Source organism: Pristis pectinata, chromosome 1 (genome assembly GCF_009764475.1).
Source record: "Pristis pectinata isolate sPriPec2 chromosome 1, sPriPec2.1.pri, whole genome shotgun sequence".
NCBI classification, from domain to species: Eukaryota; Metazoa; Chordata; class Chondrichthyes; order Rhinopristiformes; family Pristidae; genus Pristis; species Pristis pectinata.
The window spans coordinates 33,963,202-33,979,526 of NC_067405.1; the positions used below are offsets into that span (position 1 = coordinate 33,963,202).

General features: G+C 39.5%; 1 protein-coding gene across 2 annotated transcripts; it reads right to left on the minus strand.

Moving 5' to 3' along the window:
- Positions 1–517: 517 nt before the first annotated feature.
- zgc:172182 (coiled-coil domain-containing protein 89) lies at positions 518–15,671 on the minus strand. 2 transcript variants are annotated; one of them, XM_052027653.1, is made up of 7 exons: positions 15,564–15,671; positions 13,523–13,995; positions 9,317–9,447; positions 8,774–8,910; positions 7,594–7,670; positions 5,087–5,186; positions 518–4,293 (listed from the first exon to the last, which is right to left on the minus strand). In XM_052027653.1, exons 1-7 carry the CDS (start codon positions 15,669–15,671, stop codon positions 4,189–4,191), a joined length of 1,131 nt encoding a protein of 376 aa, XP_051883613.1. In that variant the 3' UTR covers positions 518–4,188. The 2 variants fall into 2 exon arrangements, with proteins under 2 accessions (XP_051883613.1, XP_051883603.1); XM_052027643.1 differs by having other exon boundaries at positions 518–5,186; positions 15,570–15,671.
- Between the last annotated feature and the right edge of the window lie 654 nt (positions 15,672–16,325).

Genomic DNA, 16,325 nt, shown 5'->3' on the forward strand with positions numbered 1-16,325 from the left:
TTCAGTATTTGTTAGTCTGTGTTTAGTTGGAGGTTACAAAAATTCTACCCAGATTATTAAAATTATAACTTCTAGGAGAGAGATGCTGTGTGTTGGTAATAATGTATGCTCAGTACTTGCTGGGTGGGAACACTGCTGTTTAAACCAGCTGTCTTTTAAAAAAAACAGCTGCTTAATTGATGAACTTGAAGTTAGTGGTCTGTGACAGTTAAGAGGCATTTGGGCATTTAGTCATTGATAGAGCCACAATCTGGCAGTGGTGCACCTCACAACATGGCCAGTTCTGGTTGTAAAAACATTGGCATTACATAATGATATGTGAGAGTTGGAGACGTAAGATTCTGAGCCACCACATCTGATTTGAGTGTCTGCATTTTGAGAAATGTTGGCTCTAACTTAGCTAACTTTGAGCTGTAGACACAGTGATGCATTAGAGGGAGAGTTGCCTGGATAGCTTCTGCTGGAAACCAGAACATGCCTGGGGATGGGTGGGGGGTGGGGAATAACAGCACCAAGCCCCTCAAATGTACTTTGGCATTCAATATGATCATGGTTGATCTATGCTGGCCTCAATTCCTCCTCTGTGCTAGTTCCCCATAACCCTCAATTCCTCAAATGCTGGAATATTTGCATCTAATGATCTGGCCTTGCTACTCTTGAAATTTCTATGCACTCAGTTTTAAACGACTGGCTGCTTGTTTTGTAGCTATGTTCCTTGTTCATGACACTCCCAAAGTGTAAACATCTCAACATCTACTTTGTCAAGCTCCCTTTGGATCTTGTGTTTGAATATGGTTGCCTCTCATTTTTAACTTGTGAACCTCCTTTGGACTGCCTCCAATGCTACTTTTTTTTGCATTAGGGGACAAACTTAGTGCAGTATTCCAGGACTGGTCTCACATCATGGAACTAACAAAACCTTCCTATTCTTAAGCTTCAACCCCTTTGCGATAAAGGCCAGCATGCTGTGCCCCTTCTTAACTGCTTGTTGGACCTGCCTGTTAACTTGTGATTCATGCACAAGAACACTTAAATTCCTCTGAACTTCAGTCATTTGCATTCTCTATTAGGATAAACTGCCTTTTGATTCCTTATGCAGAAGTGCATGACCTCTCACTTGCCCACATTGTAGACAAACTAATGGGGCCAGCTTGCATCCCTAGAATCATTAACAAAAAAAAGGCTATTGAGATAGTGCTTGCATTAGTTACAACCCTCCAAAAATCCTTGACAGTGTCACCCTATTAGGACAGGCCCCAAAAAAGTGGGTAAGTATATGCCAGTTAGCCTATATCATTGGTTGGAGCAATGTTGGAATAGATCATTAAAATGGAGTGGAGAATTGGGGTCAACCTTTGGACTGAATGGAAGTCTTCAGCAAAGCTGCCACCCAATCTGAGTTTGGTTTCTTCAGTGTACAAGAGACCACAAAGTATGTAATGTACTATATTGGAGGAAATGTAACTGAATTGCTGCTTGACCTGGAGGGATTGTTTGGGTCCCTGGATAATGAGAAAGGGCAAATATTGCATGGAAGAGTGTAGAGCCTGTGTTCCAAAAGCATTCTGTCATCTGCACAACTTTACTCTCCACCATAGATACTGCCTATGTTTTCTCTAACTCAACCCATTCTGCAACTTCTGAATCAGTGACCTGAAACCTGTTCTCTCTCCACAGCTGCTACCTTGCATTACTGAATTTCCAGTATTTTCTGTTATTTCAGAAAATCTGCAGTTTTGATTTTTAGCAGGGAAAAATTGGTCTTTTTACCATGTAAATGACTAGATCATAAAATGAGAGTATTTTAGATAGACTACAATATTTTCCCTGCCCTTGCTCTAACCTGTTCTCTCTGAACCTGCTGATAAGGGTAGTGCTATTGTTTAGTAAATTGACTTCATTGCCAGTTTTGATGCCTGCTTGTACTTCCTCTAAACTGTGACCAGGGCATTATCTCCCAGACAGTCAATGACCTCTTCCTATGGAGATATTCTCTAGCCTCAGTCTGCCAGCCACACACAACCTGCTTCTACTTCCTCTCTGATGCTCCTCTACCCAGATGTGGCCAAAGAGGCTGTGTATGTGTGACTGAAGCTCTAGAGTGTTTTAGGATTTCAGTGCGAAGATGGTCTTCCATTAGGGTTTATTATTCTTGAATTCAGATGTGGCCTTCTCAACTTTTTGTTAGTTAGGAGTGGCAGCAAGCATGACCTGAGTAGGCAGCTGTAGGATGGGGTGTCAATGGTGCTCACGTTAAGGACACTCATGGTACTGGGGGTGGGGGTGCTTCAAAGTGTACCTTCCAGCCTCTCTGTCCCTCGATCCTGGGCACAGGAGCAGTTGGCTGGGGCCTCAGGTGCTTGGGCCATAAATGATTTTTAAAATGCTGAAGAAACGGCACATCATGGCTGTTGGCAAGCTTCCGAGCCTCCTGTACTCTTTCCATCCACCATCTGCTCTTTAGATCCTGACTTTTTTCCTTGGATGTTCAGGGTGCCTGTGAACTGTTTGTTTTCCCTTGAGGAAAGATGGTGCTTCCAATCCAGGAAGCCTTGTATTTGCAGTTAATTAGCTCTTAGATCTCATAGTCAAACAAGTCCTAGTTTTTCATGGCAGTGCCAATAATGATGGACTTCAGGGCAGCCCAGAAGCTCTGCAGCTCCTTTAGGTTGGGAGTTGACTGGTTGTTTGTGAGGCACTGATGAGAAGAGGCAGATTTGTGGAATCTCATTTCCACAATCTTCCTGTAGGACTAGAACTAATATTAAGAATAACAGGAAACTCTTCAGACTGTTCTGAATACATTCCAGAACAAAGGTTACTTAGACCTCAGTGCTCGAGTAATCGAGCTGCAGTATGTACGCAGCACTTGCGTTTGCACGTACTTCGGAGTGAAGCTTCAAGCCATCAACAGCACTTTTACTGGAGCACGTGAGATGATACACTCAGCAGTCTCTCTAACAATCTGTCCCTGCTGCACTACACTGTCACCTGACAATAAAGGCTTACAGTGAAACCCTGAAAAACTTGGAAGCCACCTCTCAGCAAAGGCAAACATCAGTGATGCAACTCACCAACTTCATTCCAAGCACCAGAACAGACTTTGATAGATTGGGGGAGAAAGGTAAAGATCAAGACCCCAGACCTGCCAGGCAGCAGGGATTCCTGTCCTGGAAGCTTCTAAGACCTGGATTGCCTGAAGTACCTCAGGGCACTGGCAAAATATCATCAATGCCATCTACACAGGATCCTCCAAATTCACTGAAAGGATAAACCAATGTCTGTATCTTTCCCCAGGCAAACATCTATATTTACACTCTATGGAGGCCATGTTTACACTCAGTGTTACACCAAATTCCTGAAATGGACACTTTATTCTAAGCCCTGACTTAGGAAGAGATTACCAGGCAGATGTAGGAACAGATTCAAGAGTATGCTCAAAGTCTCCTTGAAAAAATGCAATATCCTCACTGATCCCTGGGAATCTCTGTTGTTATTGTTTGGGATGGTGTTATAAACTTTGAGGCCATGCATTCGTAGCACACAGGCCCTGCATAAGCATCAGGAAAAGATACTGCCTCAAAAGCTACTCACTCACCTACCCCATCAGTAACCAACTGCCCCATCTTTGGAAGAGTCTGCAGTTCTCACATTGGCCTCAGAACTCAAGAAAAAGAGTGGAATTAGTCATCCCCGATCCTGAGGTATTACCTAAGAAGAAAGGGAGAAGATTACATCTGTGACACCTTTAATATACTCTGCCAATAAAGTTTCCTGGTCACAACTGGTTTATTTTCACCAGGGGTGTCAAATCCCTCTAAACCAACATCCCACACCAGTATGGTCTGAGGAAATGTCACAGCTTCCTTACGTAGGACCTATGTGCTCCCAGTGGATGGCCTCGAAGTTTTCAATACCATCCTGAATACTCCTTTTCTATTTTGAACAATCAGGGACAGAAATTCCCAGGAAACCCCCACCATTACCATCCTTTGCCTGTTTGAAGTCATTCATTCACAATGTAAGGAAAACAGAGTCAACTTGCTGCAACTCCAAAACTGGCTTATGATTTCTCCTACTTTGGTTAATGGCCTAAGCATTTTCAATGAAAATGATAAATTATTTCAAAAGTAGGTCACTAAAAATTCCTTTTATTTGCATCTGGATATAAAGAATCAACATTTTACTTTATGCACATTGAAATCTGGCATCACTCAGATGACGTAGTTTGGCATTCAGTTCCTTTTCTTTTGTTAGTAGGTTATTGCTGTGCTTTTTGAATGCTTCAAATTCCTATTATGGGAAAAAATGTTAGAAAATAGAAATTAAAAGAGTTTTCAATGGACTACTTGCATTCACACATGATGGAAGTTATGGATGGTCTGTAGCATGCAATGGGTTTGTGGAGGAGACTCATTTTAGTTACCAATAAATATAGATTTTTCACCTCATTCCAGACTTTTACATCTGTTCAAGTGCACACCAGGTTTTGTCACAAGTGGGAAGTGATGTGGATTATGAACCCTACATCCAAAGTTTGTTCCTGCAATAATTTTTAAATCTACAGTTAATTGTAAACATTTTAACTGACATGTGCTTATTTAACATCTTCCATAGAATGTTTAACTTCTCCACAGTGCGTTGAAGCTTTACCTTTTTATGTCTAAAAATTGCACATAATAGTGTTTTTGCAAAAATGTTTAATATTTGGTGCTGTTTTTTAGGCTTCAGATACAACAGAGATACAGAGCAGTGTCTAGTAAAATATCAAATAAATGTGCCAGGACTGTCTTCCAAAACTCCTGATAAGATTTCTAGAATACTCTGGAAAAATTTGCACAATTTCAGTAATGGAAAGGGAATATTGATATACTTGAAGCAATGTGCAAATAATTTTATTCAACACCTTATTGAGTTTGGTGACTAGAGGATATAGCTTCATTCCTGCTTTAAAAAGGCATAGTTCTAATTTGCCTCGGTGGTACTTATACAAGCAGGAAAAACAATCTGAAAAGTGCATGATACATTGTGATGGCACAAATGACAAAAGTACGCTGGACCACTGGTCAGAACCGTAGCTACTTACTCTTTCCAAGTCAGTATAAATCTTTTGATATTTATGATACTGCTGCTGTAATGCCTTGACTTTTGCACTTTCGTTTACCATTGTGGCTTCATATTGAAATCTGAAATACAAAGCACATATTGGATGAAATGTATAAAATACTGAATAGTGGTCTACTCAGCTATAAATTAAAATCTTGGCCTCTACCTGAACTAAGCACGGCTGTTCCAAGCTTAATTTTTCTTGATACCCGACTCAAACCCGACACATCTGATCTAGTTTAGATCAGGTAGCCTGGCTCTACGCCCAGTTACTGGCTTCAAGTGTTTCTAGTTCCTTCTACTCAGTAAGAAAAATGAGTTGATTTTCAAAGTCCAGCTATTAGTGCCTATGCCTTTAATGCGACTTCTCCAAGACTCAGGTTGCTGTTTGTGTTGGATAAATTGCACTGAGCACCTTACCTTTTCTGCCTCTGTATGACCTCATTTTAATAGATTCATTCATTGCACTAACTCGCAGTGTCTGCACTGGATTCACTGCAGTGCTTGTGCTTGCCACTAGGTTTATTCATCGCACCAAGCTGGGCCCAGCACATATTGCCTGAATGGCATAGGCACCTCTTATTTTTTGCACTGGGAGCCGGTGGTTTGCTACCTCGGAGAAAGGGTACTCCTCAACCTCAAACTTCCACCAGTTCAGTAGTTTTAAATGGGATTCTCTGCAGGTCACTTCCCTTACCAATCTCCCCAGCCCAGGGCTATTTCCCAGGTTTCAATACTGCATTCACTCCTGGCTTATCAGTGCACAAAGCCCTTAACCTGGGTACACCATACACACTACAGAGTACCATTTAAAATGGCTGAACAGGTAGAACTTCAAGCTTCAATAGCAGTCCTTCCCTCACTCCGCTTTTCCCTGATCCAATGAAGCCCAAGTACTTGTAGCAATTTTTACAAGTAACCTGATCTGAATCAAACATATTTCAAATAACTCCAATAAAAATATAACTATTTCCACCAAATAACCTAATAGCAATCAATCAAAGGAATGTCCCAAGACAAGGTTAAACAATAACTTTATACTGTATTTCCAGCATTTTCTGTTTACATAAACATTATTTAATAGTTACAGGATCAGCATATAGAGTTGGGAGAAATACGTCACAATGAATAGCTAGCTGACTATAATATGAAAAACAAGAGTAGGGTTAATGGCAAGGAAGATGGGGAGTGGAGTCCTACAAGGATCAGTGCAACTCAAAATTTATATTAACTATTTAGACGCTGGAATCAATGTAATGATTAATGAAATTTAAAGCAATACTCTGCAGGTCAGTGAGCATCCGTAAAATGAGAAACAGTTCACGTTTTAAGTCAATGGCCTTTCATTAGAATATAAATACATATGAATTAGGAGCAGAAGTAGGCCAGTCAGCACCTTGAGCCTGCTCTACTTTTCAATAAGATCATGGCTGATCTGATTGTAACCTTAACTCCACAGTCCCTCCCATACCCTTCAGATAATAAACCTTCCCTGAACTGCTTTTAATGCATTTATATCATCCATCCCTTAAATCAGGAGACCAATACTGTACACAATACTCATATTCAAAGTTGAGTTTATGCACAAGTACATGTATGCGCAGGTGCAATGAAAAACTTACTTGCAGCAGCATCATAGGTACATAGCATCATATAAGCAGCGTTCACAAGAAAAACATAAATTAAATATAAATTATACACAATTTTTACAAGAAAGTAAAATTTTTACTCCAGATCTCACTTAAGAATATGATAGATAAATATCTATGAACCTTTAACAACTGGAGAAAATAATGTTCAGTCTTTGCTTTAGTTTGAAAAACAACTGAAGGAATTTTGATCTCTTTGAAGGTCTGTACAACAAAATCATTTTGTAACAAAATCTATTGAAGAATGGAGATACTGATGGGAGATATGAGGGACAGCTGCTAAAGCAGATTCGCTTCCAAATCATCCTGTTTGTTAATATCATTATTCCATATACTATTGAGCTTATGTTATCCATATTTTGAAACAGTGGAAGATCTCCAGTGTGAATTCCTTGGGACAGAAAAGTATTTAGACTATGGATAAATTTTAATTAAAGAACTGAAGTGTCTTTATGTTCCCAATATAATTTTTCAATGTATTTTATGTTATATTTTGTTTTATAAATAAAGAAATACTATTAGTATACAAAATAGTTGAAAACAATTATTATTTGTACTTCTTGGATAAGTTAAAATTAGACAACAGTTGTAACTATTTCTTGAAGAGTTTCTTCATGATCTTCAGACTGGATGTTTCAGACTGTGAATATATGGACTGGAGATCCTCAACTCTTGACACATGAGACCAATTGATTTATCTAGGCATGCTTCTCCAATTGCAATAAGCAAATACAGAACCACAGCACGAAGTAAGCAAGTGTTACATTCTTAAGTTTAGAACATTTAATATTAATCATTATTTCATCATATTTAGTAAACGGTTCTGCTTTTGTTTTACCTGTCTTCTGCATCTTTCTTTGCTTTTTCTGTTAATTTTAATTTCTCCTGAAGTAGCTGTATCTCTTTTTGTTTGTCCTATATTTTAAAAAATCATAGAAGCAGAAATTTGGCACTTGCAAATGACAGAATTCCATACTGTATCCATATTTATCTCTAGAATCTCATTGAAGAGACATGTACTGTTATATTCAAAGCCAAGAAAATTTGAAATGGTGAAGCTTAGTTAAAAAACCTTGACATTCACTAATATGACCAAAGACGGCTTAAGTGGTGCAGTAGTAGGAATCCAACCCTGATGTTAGCGTCAGAAGTGGTCAGTTCTGCTATAAGATACTCTGCCTATAATAGTTTTTCTTTCTCCGTGGATATTGTCTGGTCTTCTCAGTGTTTCTAACATTCCCTTTGTTTTAGATTTCCAGTAACTGCTGTGCTCTGTACAGTTCCAACCTGTTGTTTGTTTTTCCTCAGTAATTCCCCTCATTCATCTCCCCAGACAGCTCAGCTGTCATGACAGCATTGTGAACTGGATAGTGATATATCATAGCAGGGTGTGTAAAGACTGGTAGAATGGATAGATATGCGGAAGATAAAGTTTAACATGGAGAAATGTGAGGTGATGCATTTGGGTAGGAAGAATGAGGAGAGGCAGTATAGAATAAAGATTGTTCTGAAAGAGCAAGAACAGAAGGTAAGGGTGCACAAATCATTGAAAGTGGCAGGGCAGGTTGAGATAAAGCATGAACAATTCTGGGCTTTATCAAGAGCACGGAATATGAAAGCAAGAAGTCATCATAAACCTTTACAAAACACGGGTCTGGCCTCAACCGGATACTGTGTTCAACTCCAGTTGCCTCATTGTAGGAAAGATGCAAAGATATTTGAGAGGATCCAGAAAAGATATACAAGAATGGTTCCTGGGATAAGGGACTACAATTACAGGGATAATTTAGAGAGACTGGGACCATTTTTTTTTAGAGAAGGCTGAGGGCACATATGATAAAAGCATATAAAATGACAAGGAGTCTGGATAGAATGTATAGTGGAAAAATCGAGAACTAGAGATCTCAGGTATAAAATAAAGGGGAAGTGAATTAATAGTGACATGAGGGCAAAAACATAGAAAAATATAGTTACTTTTTCTTTACTTAAACTGAATCTTTTATAGCTCTCAACTTAACCTGTACAATTTTCCCTCTCTCCATGGAAATTTTAAGAAGTTCCTCCTTCTCTTGTGTCAGTAGAAGTATTTTCTGCTGGAATTCTGTTTCTTTGTGACTTCTAATTTCTGCAGCTTCTTTCTGCTTCAGTTCAGCAACTAAACAAAGGGTCAAGACATCTGATTTAGAAAAAGAATGAATGCCTATACAAGTGTAGTGGTCTTGTTGACAAAGTGTCAATGAAAAATAATATATTTTAGAAGTATAAGAAAAATAGCAGAAATATTTAAATTAATTACTTGATTCTGTCTAAGTAGATCCTGATAAAATTATTTTAGATTATTATCCAAAGACATAATTTTGCTGGAACATTGTATCTACTATATATAAACCATTATAAATCTTTAAGATTAAGGAACTCCTAACTATGTGATAAAACAATATTTTTAATTTACTGAGTTTTAATTAATTTCAGAAATACTGTCAAAATATTTCATTCTATTGGTCTTTGATATGTTGGAATTTATTGTGATACCAGAAGTGGTCATTTATTTGAATACATACCATTACATCTATCTTCTGTTTCTTTGAGCTTTGCCTTCAGAGACTGCACTTTGTCCTGATAAAACTTTTCTGTGTTTACTTGCTTTTCTAAAAAATCACTTTCTTTTGTTTGTAAATTCTGTGTTATTTGTCTGAAATAAAGGAAGAAACATATATTACAGTCAAAGCATTGGCCTTCAGAAAATTAGCCAAAAGAAAATTGATAGTTACACTTTGAAGTCATTTTGAAATTCCTGGAGACTGATTTGTTGTCAAAAACCTATCTGCTTTGCTAATATTCTCTGCAGAAGTAAATATGTAGTCATTAAATGGTCTACCCTATCTGTGACTCTTTCTTTCAGTTACAGTCATACAGTACAGAAACAGGTCCTTCAGCCTACCATGTGCATGCTGACCATCAAGTACCTACCTATACCAATCCCATTACCAGTATTTAGTCCACAGCAAACAATACCTTGGTGATTCAAGTGCTCACCCAGATGCTTCTTAAATATTGTGAGAGTTTGTGCCTCCAACACCTTCTCAGCAGTGTGTTCCAGACTTCAACCACCCTCTGAGTGAAAATAATTCATCCTCAGATCTGTTCTCCTCACCTTAAGCCTCTTACTCCTCACCTTAAACTTTTGTCTTTTAGTCTTAGACACCTCTGCCATGAGAAGTTTCATACTATCTATCCTGTCTGTGCCTCTCAGGTCCTCCTAAACCTCCTCTGCTCCAAGGAAAACAAACCTGGCCTATCCAATCTCTTTTCATAACTGAAACGTTCCATCCCAGGCAACAGCCTGGTGAATCTCATTCTCTACATCTCATCTGCACTCTCTCCAGTATAATCACATACTTCCCATAGTGTCAAGACCAGAACTGCACAGTTTTCCAACTGTGGTCTAACCAATGTTTTATAAAATGGTATTAAGTCCTACCTGCTCTTATATTCTATTTTTGTCCATCTTGTGATTCTATCTGCAATATTTCCTTGGTGTATTTCACAAAAAAATTGAATCTATCTGTTGACAAGGACCTGTTTAATTTCTTCGTGAAAGCCATTAAGCATTTTTGTGTCACCACCTGTGTCTGTATACCTGTTCTACTTTCTTAGTGATTTCCTTCTGCATTCTTTTGTTGTTCCTAATTTGTGAACATAACCCCTTATTTTTATAACTTGTATAAAGTAAAAAGTTTCCTTGTAAAAATTTTCCAAGACTATCATAATTTAAGGAACTTCTAAAACATTCCACTTTATTTTTTGCATCTCTAGAGTAGTCAATCTTATCTTGTATATCATGACCTTACATTCCAGGATGAACAGGATTAAAGGGGAAAATTTGCACCTTAATGCAAATCAAAAAGTGGAAGCAAAAGACTAGCAGGGCAAATGATCAAAAGGGGCATAGTTATCCAGAAAGTGGCTCTGTGCATGAATTCATTTAGCATAAGAAATAAAGCAAGTGATTTGGGATTACAAATTCAGTTGAAAAGATATGATATAGAATTTTTTAGAGACATGGCTATAGGATTGGCGAAATAGAGAGCCAAGTATCCATGGTTATGGAAACTTACAGTATAATATTACCAGAAGAGATTTCAGTGAAGGTAATGGATGGAAGGGAAACAAGAAGGCTTGAGTTAAGGAACAGGAAATGATGCCAAGACTCTGCTCAGAATATCCTCCCAGCCTTCTAATGGTGATGATCTGATGGAGGAGGTTAAGGGGGAAGGGGCTGTGGGCACATGTGTAAGTACAACAATCAAGGAAGACAATCAAGTTGACAACTCAATTGCCTCAAAGGCAACCCTTGTTCATCTTCTTTGCACCTCGGTGAGCAGCATTTTAGAACTCTGGTGAATGCATGATACTTGCTGATGTCATTACTATATTTACATATGCTTTTGACATTCTGCTGTCTTCCTTTGAAAACAGCTAACTGATTTTAAGTAATACAAAGGATGCCCAAAATAGGCTACAATTAATTAATAGCACATCAGTTATGTTACTGATAATCCAGAGTTTTGGACCAATTACTCAGAGGCATTTCAAATCCCACCTCAACAGTTTAAATTCAGTTAGTTAAAGAACTGAAAAAAATTGACAACAGTATGGTAATCATGAAACTTGAAAATCCACCTGATTCAGACTTAGCCTTTAGGGAAGGAAGTCTACTTGGTCTTGCCGATTTGTGACTCCACACCAACAGCAATGTGGTTAACTGCCCTCTGATCAAGTATTGCACACCGCACTGTTATATCAAATTATGACAAACAGTATTTTGGAATTAAAATTAAACAAACTTTGGGGGTGCACAGTGCCGCAGGGAGTGGAACTGCTGCCTCGCAGCTTCAGCGGCTGGGTTCAGTACTGGACAGTCTGTGTAAAGTTTGCATGTTCTCAATGTGACAGCATGGGTTTCTTCTGGGTATTTCAGTTTCCCCCCACTATCTCAAAGATGTGCTGGTTAGTAGATTAAATGGCCACTGTAACTTTCCCCTATTATGTAGGTGAAGTGGCAGAATCTTGGTAGGGCAAATGGTCAGCACAGACTTATGGGCTGAAGGGCCTCTTTCCTTGCTGTATGACTCTATGACTGATTCTATGAAAAATTGTCTGCCTGCAAATTTGGCAGCAAACCTTGACGTGGCCTAGCTCAGCCAAAAAAATCCAGTCTTCCTTATTAACATCTGGGTACTTGAGGCATGATTAAAAGAACAGTTTCTTTCTCCACAAATGCTACCTGACCTCTTGAAAATTTCCAGTAATTTCTGTTTCCATTGCAGTTTTAGCCTTCAGGAAACAGTCTGATACAGTTATATTTACAGAATCATACCTTTCTGCTGATATCCCAGACTCTTCCTAGTTACGCCCTAGCCACTGTTGGACAGATTCACTACAGGAGGTGGTAGAGTCACATGCACACCCTACCACGTCCTCTGGGGAAGGAGATCAGAACATTGATTCCAGACTCCAAGCTGCCTCCTGGCATTAGATCAAACCCAGATTAGGAAGCCTTCTGCTGATACAAGCTACTGCCCCTCTCAATTAAGGAAACAGTACTATACCACATTGACAAGATATCTTTATTAGTCACAAGTACATCAAAACACACAGTGAAATGCATCTTTTGCGTAAAGTGTTCTGGGGGCAAGCCCGCAAGTGTTGCCATGCTTCCGGTGCCAACATAGCATCCCCACAACTTCCTAACCCATACGTCTTTGGAATGTGGGAGGAAACTGGAGCACCTGGAGGAAACCCACGCAGACACGGGGAGAAAGTACAAATTCCTTACAGACAGTGGCTGGAATTGAACCCCGGTCGCTGGTGCTGTAATAGCATTACGCTAACCGCTACACTACCGTACCTGCCATTGACCACTATAAGGAAGGAGGGCTCAGCATAGAAAAGACAAACAATGCAGTCTTGTTCGGAAAACTTCATTGATCCTTGCTAAGAGTAAGTAGATCCTTTGATTGATGTAGTTATCCCTAAAGGACTTGGCTTCCAAATTGGACCTGCTACATGTGGTGAGAGAACCAACTCAAGAAGGAATTCCCATCTACCTCATCACCAGTAATCTATCACAGATACATCTCTCCATGACCATTATAGTAGAAGTACTTGTGATGATGAAGTCTTGTATTCACTTGTTTAATAGGATAAATTCAGAAAAGATCTGGCAACTTAAAAATGGCATTCATGAGGTGGTCCTGGCCATCAACAGCACCTCCCAAACCTGTGATGACCACTAAGAAGAACAAAGACAAAAGTAACGTGAGAATAACAGCACCATCAAATCATAAACAACCTAACTTGGAAATAATCTTCATCATTACTGAGCCAAAGTTTGAAATCTCCTACCTAACAGCATGGTGGGCACATGTTCACTAAATAAATTGCAGTCGTTCAAGATGGCTCACTTATCATTTCAAGGGCTATTAATGACAAGCAATCAGTGTTGATCTTGACAATGATATCCCAAGCAATAAAATGAGAACTGCTCAATACCTGAGACAACTCTAATAGACATATGTAGTATGTCCATTCACTACTAGCTGTTATCAGGAATTATTTAAGTGATTCCCGGATTAGGGTTAGGCTTAAGGATTCTGTGTTATACAATTTCACCCTAAAAATATTATAGTAACAAATTTAATACTTGTGTTTGGTTAAATTGTTAGGATATTTCAGATTCTAAATTTGTTTTTCATGTTACTTACTTGCATTCTTGTTCTAGCATGTTGCATTGTTTCAAACATTCTCCCAGTTCATTGGACAGCTTCAATATTTGGTCATCCTTTTCCTGCAGGGCTTTACAAAAGAGATTTTCATTTTCTCTCTGAAGTTTTTCATTTTGCTCACTAAGCACTGAATTCTGTCTCTTATATTCATCCTTAAATTTGATAATTTCTTGGTGGTTTAATGCCAGATCCATGAATCGCTCTTCCAGCTGAGCTGACAACTTTAGTTCACCCTCTAGTTGTTGCTTGAAGTTTTCACATTGGTTCTCCAGGTCAGCATTAATTGCTTCCAAAGTTTGGCAACGCCGAATGAACTCATCAGCCCGCTGTTTTAGTATGCAAATGAGCTGTGACTGTTCATCTATTCTAGATCGTAACATGGCATTTTCTGTTTTATCTTCTTGGGACAATCCACGTAACTTCTCTAATGTAAGCGGCACAGTATCAATTTCCTAAACAATACAAGATAGTTCTGAATGAATCCAGCACAGAGATAATAAGTTCTTTTCAATTGTGTTGAGAGACACACTGACTTGGTTTTTTGATCCTGGTGTGATTGTTAGTATGAATGCATTGACTTGGGTTTGTGTGTTGAGTGTAGTTGTCAGTGTGAGAGCACTGATAGGGTCTGCAATTCAAGTTTTGTTTTCAGTGTAAATAGAATTATTTGGAATATGGTCATCAGTTTGAATACAGTGATTTAGATTTGGTTATCAATGTGAACACAATGACCTGGATTTAGTTATCAGTGTGAAGACTCTGACTTGATTTGTGATTTGACTTTGATGATCACCATGAAGACACTAGTTCAGTTTAATTATCATAAAGAACACATTGACTCAGATTGTAATGCAGGTTTGATTATCAGAGTGAACATACTGACCTGGGTTATTGCCCTGAGTCTGATGATCACTGAACTGGCTACGACTTGAGTTTTCTAATCGTTGTACACTGTCTCAGGTTAGTGACCTGGATTTAGCGACCATTTTGAACCCATTATCTCAGGTGTATTGAGCATTATGAGCATGCTGCCTAGGGTTTGTCCCAGAGTTATACTGATCATTGTAAACACATCATTCCGTGGGTGGCTAGCTTTTGTGATCATTGTAAGCACAGTGTCTCAGGTTAGTGTCCTGAATTGAGTGATCACTGTGAACGCACTATCTCAGGTTCAGAGACCATTGTGAGAAGACTATTTCACGTTACAGGTCTAAGCGAATGATCACTGTGGGCGTAATGACTTGAGCTATGAACTGGGTTCATTGATCAGAGTGAACATGCTGCCTCCGGTTTAGTTATTGATGTTAACATGCTGCCTCAGGTTTAGTTACCAATGATCACTAGACCAAGGTTTAGTTTAGTGATCATTGTGAGTATATTGTTTCAGGTTTAATTGCCATTGTGAGTACATGGTCTCAGTTTAGAACCTTGAATTTAGGGATCACGTTAACCCATTGACCGCACAGCGAGCACACTATGCTAGGTACACTATCCTGAGTTAAGTTTCCACTGTGAGCACAAGTATCTCAGGGGGTTAGTGCCTGGAGTTGGAGACCATTGTCTCGGGTTTAGTGAAACTGTGCACATGTTGAGTCCGGCCAGAGCCCTGAGTTACTGACCACGTTGACCAACTGACTCGGACTATCTCCGGATTCAGTGACCATTGTGGACACACCGTCTCCGGCCAGAGCCCTGAGTTACTGACCACGTTGACCAACTGACTCGGACTATCTCCGGATTCAGTGACCATTGTGGACACACCGTCTCCGGCCAGAGCCCTGAGTTACTGACCACGTTGACCAACTGACTCGGACTATCTCCGGATTCAGTGACCATTGTGGACACACCGTCTCCGGCCAGAGCCCTGAGTTACTGACCACGTTGACCAACTGACTCGGACTATCTCCGGATTCAGTGACCATTGTGGACACACCGTCTCCGGCCAGAGCCCTGAGTTACAGACCACGTTGACCAACTGACTTGGGCCATGACCCTGATGTTGTGATCACTGTGGCCATACCGTCACCTGTTTGCTCTCCTGCATCATTTGATTGAAGTTTCGAGGGCTGCGCTCCGCGGCCCGCTGCGGCTCCATGCTCCTGTTGCCAATAACAACAGAAACCCGCATTACGGCGGCTGCAGCCCGTCAGAAATGTGCCGGCGAATTCAAAACGCGATGCAGCGACCTTGTTCACCTTCTTCGGCAGCAACCGCGGGGAGAGAACGACGCTTGGTCCTCCGCCTGGCTCTCGGCTTCTGTCAAGTCTCTCCCCACAAAACAAGTCCAAAAATAGGCGTTGTTAAAATCAAATTCAAATAATTGTGAGTTTGTCGCAATGTAATGGGACTAAAATATAAAGACGTGGAGATGGCATTTGGCCAGACCTGATAAGAGCCTTCGGTAATGCTTGAAAGCTACATTTTCTTAGTGATTCATTTGCTGCAGGATGTTTATTGCTTTCATGTTTTTTTTTACTGTACTTGTTTTCATGGAAAATAATATTGTCTGTGTGCGGTGGCACGCAGATTGTAATGCACTTCCATACCACGGGATGTCAGTAATTTGCCTCGTCAAGGTGAAAGGAATAAATCAGAAGATCAGCTGGGTAACTCCTTATCTCCCAACAAGCTTTTTATTTTATTTTCTCACATTATTTTGCGCGGTAGATTTTTCAGGCGTTGTATTTTTTTTCTGACTGAAATATTTTTTGCATATTTATTCTGCATTTATCTTTGTATTTTTTTAATCTTCCGGCATGCTTCGCTTATATAATTAATATTC